This window comes from Lampris incognitus, chromosome 20, assembly GCF_029633865.1.
Source record: "Lampris incognitus isolate fLamInc1 chromosome 20, fLamInc1.hap2, whole genome shotgun sequence".
Lineage (NCBI taxonomy): Eukaryota > Metazoa > Chordata > Actinopteri > Lampriformes > Lampridae > Lampris > Lampris incognitus.
The window spans coordinates 9,825,815-9,834,652 of record NC_079230.1 but is presented as its reverse complement, the minus strand read 5'-3'; the positions used below and the strand labels follow the sequence as shown (position 1 = coordinate 9,834,652).

At 51.7% G+C, this 8,838-nt stretch overlaps 1 protein-coding gene and 2 non-coding genes across 3 annotated transcripts in view; 2 read left to right on the top strand and 1 right to left on the bottom strand.

Annotated features, from left to right (window-relative positions):
• The first annotated feature begins 172 nt into the window (after nucleotides 1-172).
• On the top strand, nucleotides 173-246 carry trnat-agu (transfer RNA threonine (anticodon AGU)). The gene has a single exon. It is a non-coding gene; the product is annotated as a tRNA-Thr (tRNA).
• A 1,336-nt stretch (nucleotides 247-1,582) lies between these two features.
• trnat-agu (transfer RNA threonine (anticodon AGU)) lies at nucleotides 1,583-1,656 on the top strand. Its single transcript has one exon. It is a non-coding gene; the product is annotated as a tRNA-Thr (tRNA).
• A 2,889-nt stretch (nucleotides 1,657-4,545) lies between these two features.
• Nucleotides 4,546-8,838, bottom strand: part of sb:cb1058 (uncharacterized protein LOC394209 homolog) — a 5,409-nt gene continuing 1,116 nt past the window's right edge. The window contains exons 2-3 of the mRNA XM_056300749.1: nucleotides 8,451-8,838; nucleotides 4,546-4,771 (exon numbers count right to left, since the gene is read on the bottom strand). The exon at nucleotides 8,451-8,838 is cut by the window's right edge and continues 482 nt beyond it. Coding sequence (XP_056156724.1) covers nucleotides 4,604-4,771; nucleotides 8,451-8,838 — 556 coding nt within the window. The 3' untranslated portion in view covers nucleotides 4,546-4,603. The remainder of the gene's footprint in view (nucleotides 4,772-8,450) is intronic.

Genomic DNA, 8,838 nt, shown 5'->3' with positions numbered 1-8,838 from the left:
TCTGGAGGAGCTGTTGCACGTCCTCAACACATATCCTGAGTGTGGGTGGGGGTGAATGTTCTGTCTATTGTAAATATTCTATGTAAATTCAGCTGCATATTACTTTATGGTATGTGAATGTGCATACTTGGTGTGTCAGTGATGGAATCAGGCCACCAGACGGCCCGCAGGAGGCGCTGTGGCTTAGTTGGTTAAAGCGCCTGTCTAGTAAACAGGAGATCCTGGGTTCGAATCCCAGCAGTGCCTTTTGCGTCCTATCAAATAATAGTATTTGTCCTATAAACTGCATTTAGGTCTCACACTTTCAACCGGACACCCTGTCGTCCATGAGGTAAGACAGGAAGTCCGTCACGTGAGCTGTGATTCAGTACAAAAATACGCAGGCGCGTGAAGGCAAAAACAAAGCGGTGAAGTGAACCAAGCCAATCAAAATCTGCACACTACACGTAGTAATTTTGCACATAGTGGCGCTGACTCGACGGACCTTTACTCCTGGTGGGTAAACGAGTTGAGACGCTGCAGAGCGCCACCAAACCTTAACGTGAGTAGTTAGTGTCGTGTGAATAAATAACGTCTACAACGGCTGACTGGGACCCCCGAGGGAGAGGCATCCGTTTCCTGGGACTGCAGTCTGCCCGGGCATGAAATGACGGACGGCCTTTGGTATCAGTATCACTCAGGCTGACATCTCCAGCCTGAGGAGGTCCCTTAGTTGAGTGGTGAGGCGTGTCTGTCAATACATGTTGTATCCACATGAACTGGCTCAACCTTCTCTGAACCAACAACAAGGTGCCGACCATTCTACCTCCCAAGGGAACTCCTCTGCGTGTTGTCAACTGCCGTCTACACACCGCCGCAAGCTAGTGGTGCTGGATGACCTTGATGGAGGCAGGGGAACTTGCACCCTGAGGCCAGTTTAATAATGGTGGGGGACTTTAACCACTGTAAGCTGAAATCTGTGCCCCCAAAAGTTTACCAACACGTCACCTTGCTAAACCAGAGGCAACAAGACTCTCAACCACCGTTACTCCCCGGTGGAGGCAGCTTACAGGTGTGTCCCGAGACCTCACTTTGGGATCTCCAACCACCTGTCAGTGTTCCTGCCTGCTGCCTACAAGCAGAAAGTGCTGTGAGGACTGCGAGGACGGTACAGGGCTGGACTACAGAAGACAAATCCACACCTCAGGGCTGTTTTCAATCAACAGGCCGGTCAATCTTTAAGGAGTCAGCCTCGAGTTTGGATGAGTGTGCAGAATCGGTCACCGCCTGTGCTGGATTCTGTGTGGGTAACTGTATCCCGGTGCGGTCTGTTCGCTCCTACCCCAACCAGCAGTGGCCCTGAATTAACAGTGACATTCGCCTGAGGTTGAGGGAGTGTGTGTGTGTGTGTGTGATTTCTGAGAATACATCACTTGTTCTGGTGTGGATGGGTTTTTAGAAACAGTCACCGTCTGTCTGGTCTGAATGTCCCGTCCACTGTAAATAGTCTATGCACATTCAGCTGCATGGGACTTTATGGTATGTGAATGTGCCTACTTGGTGTGTCAGTGATGCAACCGGGCCACCAAGAGGCCCCACAGGAGGCGCTGTGGCTTAGTTGGTTAAAGCGCCTGTCTAGTAAACAGGAGATCCTGGGTTCGAATCCCAGCAGTGCCTTTAGCGTCCTGCCAGATAATAGTATTTGTCCCATAAACTGCATTAAGGTCTCCCACTTTCAACCAGACACCCTGTCCTCCATGAGGTAAGACAGGAAGTCCGTGACACGAGCTGTGATTCAGCACAAAAATGCGCAGGCGCGTGAAGGCAAAAACAAAGCGGTGAAGAGAACCAAGCCAATCAAAATAGATTAATGACCCAAATTAATGGCTTTTTGTGCACGTGGTTCAACTTTAGGGTGTGTCAGTGTGCCGCTGGTGGTGTGGACCGGAAGGGTTTTGCAGACAGTCACCGTGGATGTCTCCGAATCGCGTGTCTTATCTAAATATTGCCTTTACATCTGCACACCACACCTCGTAACGTTGCACATAGTCAGGCTGAGGCAACGGGCCTTCGTTCCTGATGGATAGATGAGGTGAAAGGCTGCAGAACAGCACCAAACCTTAACGTGAGCAATGTGGACGTCGTGGGGAACAAACCGTCTACGAGGGCTCCGTCTTCGGGAACAGGAAAACTGCGCTGGACCGGAACCTACACAGATGGAGACGACCGCGTGAGGCTGCCGAAGGCCGAGAGAGGTCATTTTCAATGAATGACCCACAATAGTTGGTTTAAACCTCGTTAGTTTTTCGCGTGGCTTGTGGGCCTGTGCGGTGTCGTGTACCGAACGTTGTGTTGGCAAGTAACGTGCAATGCATCTTGGGACGCTTCCTTTATTTATTCTTTTAAACCCTGTGTGAATTTTTATCCTCCGCCCGGTCCTCGTGTGAGTCCGCATTGCGAGGCCGGGCGGAGGGTGACAGCGTGCATCCCTTCCCTTGTACTGACCCGTCTGTTGTGTCTGACTTACTGACGATTGCCGCTTGCCTGTGGGTTTTGTGTAGCGTCCGGGCCGAGTGGAAAACTGAACCGCCCTTCTGGGAGGAATAAAGCCGTCCGAATCTGAATCTTGTGGTGACCCACATCTATATATCGAGAGACATTCACCTAAGAGGACGGTGTACCTTTAAGGGAAGAGGCGAGGGGTCAGACAATGCACTTCCGCTTCCGGTTCACAGTCAGTTCAGTGTCGTTGTCGAACGTATGACATGCAAAGTTGGAGCTAGTAAACTACCTCGACTACGTCTACTCTCACGTCTCGTTGTTTTCTAACTCCACAATCTGAACGTTTTTATCCACAGCTCCTGACCGGAAGTTCGGTGATTTGTATTATCGATATGAAATCCCAGACCCGGACGGTGTAACGCGGCAAACCTGCCGAGGGACACAAGACCGCCAGTTTTTATGTCAAATGCATCTTTATTTGTGCTTCTGCATTAAAATTGCAGAAGCTTTGACTGGGATACAAAAGAAGTTCTCGGAAGAAGAACATGTCGTGACAAAGTAAAACGACCCGTCTGTTCCCCCCCAATCACTCAAACCGGTACAAACTTCAGATGCCGGTGAGACAGAAATACGCAAACCCAGTAGAAAGACGAGAATAGAAAATTGTTTGTGCGGTAAACACTTGCTAGTTTTTGTAGGCGTGTTGGCCGCGGATAAACCAGCAAATCTCTAGGACCGCCATTTTGGTGCCTGCACGTACCCAGTCGCATGTCTGGAAAAGGTTCCTGCAGCCGTGCATTCGGGGGGGGGGTGTTTCCCTTTCAAACAGACTGCGTGGGGTAACCACGGAAAGACCAGGGTCCTTCTGGAGAATTTGCTCGCGAGTCTTAATCTGGATGCAAAACTGAAAATACACACGTCACACAACTGCTGCGTCCCCTCGGGTTACCCAACCTTCATCAGAACCCAGCCGGAGAGTCTGAAAGTAATCCTATAAGGAAGTTTATAATGTGATAATCACGAATACAGCTTTGATTGTTTGGTTATTTGTGAGTGTGTGTGAGTGTGTGTGTGTGTTCACGCTCACACAACCCTGCATTACAACATATTACGTAACCTCATTTGGGTAAAGTGAATGCGGCCACAGCCGCGGATGCGTTATGTAAATGTAATTCCCTGATAAGTATAATATACTAATAAAGTTGTGTGTGTTTGTGTGTCCTTCACAATGCCATTATTATGAAATGGCATTGACTTGTGTGCATGGGCCGGGTGTGTGTACGTACATACACTGAGCCCGGTCTCCCTGGATCCTTGCCGCTGGGCCGTGTTAATAGCTAATAAAGATACAGCTCGCCATAAATGGCATTTATTAACCTACAGAAAGAGGGAGCATGTCCAGAACATGAATCCTCTAGTCAGTCATTGCTGCTTTGCCGGTGGAGTTTCCATTATTTGGTTACACATCAACAGCAGGGCAGTTTCATGGTGCCAAACCAAAGGGGAGAGAGGCAAGTCGTGGCTGGAACGAAATGTGGGTGAGGCGGTGAGGTAATAGCCACAGATCAGATGAAAATATAGTAGAGCAATCAGTGTCCTGTCCCGGGTCAGGGGGGTTTCACCGGAGGGGCAACGACAGGAGCCGATGTCAGGCACCTGACCACTGACCTCCTCCACCCATGGAGAGGGGGGGGGGTGTCCCATAGACTTTAATACAAAACCAAAAGTAGTCCCCCCCCCCTCCACCTCCACCAGTCCAACTCAGCTCTCTGTGCGTCCGTGGTGAGCACTGACCCAGTGGACCCAACTTAGAACATGTGACTCTTGGACCCTCCAGTACCACGCAGACTAATATTCAGCAGTCCGCTGGGACAAGTCACTGGAAGGGGGAAAACTGCATCCAATATAGTTTATATATATATATATATATATATATATATATATATATATATATATATATATATATATATATATATATATATATACACACACACACACACACACATATATATATATATATAAGCTGAAACTATATGTATGTGTGTGTGTGTGTGTGTGTGTGTATATATATATATATATATATATATATATAGTTTCAGCTTTTATCTCGGGGTCCTTGATGCTAATGCGAGCTGTATGCCATAACCTCGGCGGGGTTGCGCTGGAGCTTCTCCTTCGGCAGATGCGGGGGTGACGAAGATGAGGATGACGAAGTGACGGGAGTTAGGGTGACGCTGTAGAGGTTGGTGACGAAAGCCTCCCAGCCGCGACGGAAGGCTCGGTCCAGGGCCTGAGAGGAAGACGAGGGCAAAGGTCAACGGTCTAGCATGGAGATAGGAGGCAGTTTAACGGTCAGGGGAATCATGAAACAGAAATGACAGAAAAAAGGATCCGCATACATGCGAGAAATAAAACTGAACATGACTTGATCTTGAGAGTCCCCGCGATCACCTGGCGAGGCTCCCCGGCCCTCGAGGCCGGCTACGTGCCCCGCAGATGAACCCCCGCCTGGCTGACGCGGAGCCTCTGTAGGCTGACAGGAGAACAGACCTCAGACCATGAAGGAATGCTGGCGGAGGGTGGGGTCGATCTGCTGAGGGCCGTGGAATGTTTGGGACGTGGGCTTTAGTGGGCGGGGGCAACGCTTGTGTCCACCGCTCCGTTGATCAAGGACGCGATAAGAGAGGCACAGGAGCCATGTGTGTGTGTGGTTGTGTGTGTATGTGTGTATGTGTGTGTGGTTGTGTGTGGTTGTGTGTGTATGTGTGTGTGGTTGTGTGTGTGGTTGTGTGTGGTTGTGTGTGGTTGTGTGTGTGGTTGTGTGTGTATGTGTGTGTGGTTGTGTGTGTATGTGTGTGTGGTTGTGTGTGTGGTTGTGTATATATGTGTGTGTATGTGTGTGTGTGTGGTTGTGTGTGTGGTTGTGTGTGGTTGTGTGTGTGGTTGTGTGTGTATGTGTGTGTGGTTGTGTGTGTATGTGTGTGTGGTTGTGTGTGGTTGTGTGTGTGGTTGTGTGTGGTTGTGTGTGTGGTTGTGTGTGTGCTGTACATGTGTTCTGTCTGAAACGAACAAAAAGAGAAAACTTTCTCGAACACGTGAACCAGCAGGAAGTACCGCGGCACACAAGGGGAAAAAAACCCCTCTGAGGGCTGACTGACTGCTGACTGACTCCTGACTGCTGACTTACTGCTGGCTGACTGACTGACTGCTGACTGACTTACTGACTGTTGACTGACTGCTGACTGACTGCTTACTGACTGCTGACTGACTTACTGACTGTTGACTGACTGCTGACTGACTGCTTACTGACTGCTGACTGACTGGCTGCTGACTGACTCCTGACTGCTGACTGACTTCTGACTGACTGTTGACTGACTCCTGACTGCTGACTGACTGGCTGCTGACTGACTCCTTACTGCTGACTGACTGCTGACTGACTCCTTACTTACTGCTGACTGACTGACTGACTGACTTCTGACTGACTCCTGACTGACTGCTGACTGACTGACTCCTGACTGACTGCTGACTACTGACTGACTCCTGACTACTGACTGACTGCTGACTGACTCCTGACTGCTGACTGACTTACTGCTGACTGACTGCTGACTGACTGACTCCTGACTGCTGACTTACTGCTGACTGACTGACTGACTGACTGCTGACTGACTGACTCCTGACTGCTGACTTACTGCTGACTGACTGACTGCTGACTGACTGACTGCTGACTGACTGACTCCTGACTGCTGACTTACTGCTGACTGACTGACTGCTGACTGACTGACTGCTGACTGACTGACTCCTGACTGCTGACTTACTGCTGACTGACTTACTGCTGACTGCTGACTGACTGACTGACTCCTGACTGCTGACTGACTGACTGCTGACTGACTGACTGACTCCTGACTGACTGCTGACTGACTCCAGACTGCTGACTGACTGACTGCTGACTGACTGACTGACTGACTCCAGACTGCTGACTGACTGACTGCTGACTGACTGACTGACTCCTGACTGCTGACTGACTGACTGCTGACTGACTCCTGACTCCAGACTGCTGACTGACTGACTGCTGACTGACTGACTGACTCCAGACTGCTGACTGACTGACTGCTGACTGACTCCAGACTGCTGACTGACTGACTGCTGACTGACTCCTGACTCCAGACTGCTGACTGACTGACTGCTGACTGACTGACTGACTCCTGACTGCTGACTGACTGACTGACTGACTCCTGACTGACTGACTGCTGACTGACTGACTGACTCCTGACTGCTGACTGACTGACTGCTGACCTCAAACCTCGCTGACCTGAAACTGCTCTTAAGAAAGAAAACAGCTCTTCAAACCTCGGCGTGTCTGGCAGTTACACACACGCACGAGGTGCTACAACCCCGGCATGCGCCGCTGCTGAGGGAACGAAGGCCGCATGCGCCGAGGAGCAGCATGCGAGCGGCGCCCCCCCCCCCCCGCCACGGTCAGCTGATCAAAGAACACGCGTTTGCAAAGCGACGGTGAACTCCAGTAGCAAAAGGGGGGACGCCGCCTCCACCATTAGGGAGCGCCCCGGTAATGAGCTCGCCCCGGTAATGAGCCCTGTGACCGCCCTCGCTCCCGCTTCATATCGGGTTTCATGTCGCCACCCGTGACGTGAAGGCAAACGCCATCTATCACAGGTTACCTAACGTGTACGGGACGGGTACACACGTGCACTGGACTTTGACCCGATGGTCACCTAGTATTTGGGCGGTATAAAGCTTTCCATGGCGACTAATAGCGCGTCATAAGGACCTCTGTGTGTGTGTGTGTGTGTGTGTGTGTGTGTGTGTGTGTGTGTGTGTGTGTGTGTGTGTGTGTGTGTGTGTGTGTGTGTGTGTGTGTGTGTGTGTGTGTGGAAGCTCTACCATCCGTGGAAGGTAGAACGTGGAAGTGGAGCGGAACAAAAGTTCCTCAGTCCCCCTCCGTTATGTAACCCTGAGGGGTTAAAGTTTAACCGGGCGGGCTGAACCTGAATGTGGGTCTGTGTACAGAGGATGTGTGTGTGTGTGTGTGTGTGTGAGATGTGTGAGATTTAAGGCAGAGCTTCAGAACAGAGGCCCGCACACGCTGGTTTTTTATGTGTTGCAACTCGTTTGTTAAAACCAACTGATGGCAGCGTCAGTCTCTCTGCATCGCTCTTCCCTAGCAGCCATGTTTTTTTGGGGGGGGGACCCCCCCCCTTTTTCTCCCCAATTGTACTCGGCCAATTACCCCACTCTTCCGAGCCGTCCCGGTCGCTGCTCCGCCCCCTCTGCCGATCCGGGGAGGGCTGCAGACCACCACATGCCTCCTCCCATACAGGTGGAGTCGCCAGCCGCTTCTTTTCACCTGACAGTGAGGAGTTTCGCCAGGGGGACGTAGCGCGTGGGAGGATCACGCTATTCCCCCCCTGAACAGGCACCCTGGCCGACCAGAGGAGGCGCTAGTGCGGCGACCAGGACACGTACCCACATCCGGCTTCCCACCCGCAGACACGGCCAATTGCGTCTGTAGGGACGGAGGCACAAGCCGGAGGTAACGCGGGGATTCGAACCGGCGAGCCCCGTGTTGCTAGGCAACGGAATAGACCGCTACGCCACCCGGACGCCCCCAGCAGCCATGTTGTCTATCTGCACGTTGGATGAGATGCACTTCCTTAGGCTGGCTTTAGCCGAATACACACTCTCCCTGCATGTGCGCTGGGCGCAACAAAGCTGCATCAACACGAACACGCAGGAGGGAGACGAGGGAGGCTTGATATTCACGACTTGCCGCTTGAATTTTCTGTTCAAACGTGTTTTCTAGAGGCCGCGTCAGCCGTTTTGTGCAGGGTTCAGGATTTCTTAACTCTATTTTTAGGGGTGTTTCAATTCAGCTTTGGCTACTTGGCACATCAAGATCAGCATAACCCACAGGCAGCGACTCGGAGCCCGTTTCTGTCTTCCTCTCTTACCTTGCGGTAGTTCTTCACCGTGTTCCTCTTCACAGCCTTCATCCCCTCCTCCTGCTCTCTCTTCATCCTCCTCTCCTCTTCTCCCTCCTCTCTCCCTCGCTTCTTGTCTCTTATAAGCACTTGGTCGTCGGTGTCTTCCTTGACCGCAAAGTGATGAAGTGGAGGTTCGGCCCCTCTTCCTCCTTCCTCCATCTTCCTCAACCCCTCCGCCTTTACCCTGTTACCGCTGCCCTCCAACGCCGGGGCATCGGTCCCGCTCTCTATGCCCAGGGTCAGTGTGTCCACCCGGGAAATCTCCTCCTCCAGTCTGGCCTCCTGCTTCCTCCTGGAGCTCCTCCTCCACCTGCTGCTGCGCCGCCCGGGTCTCCGGCGCAGCAGCGTCTCCCCG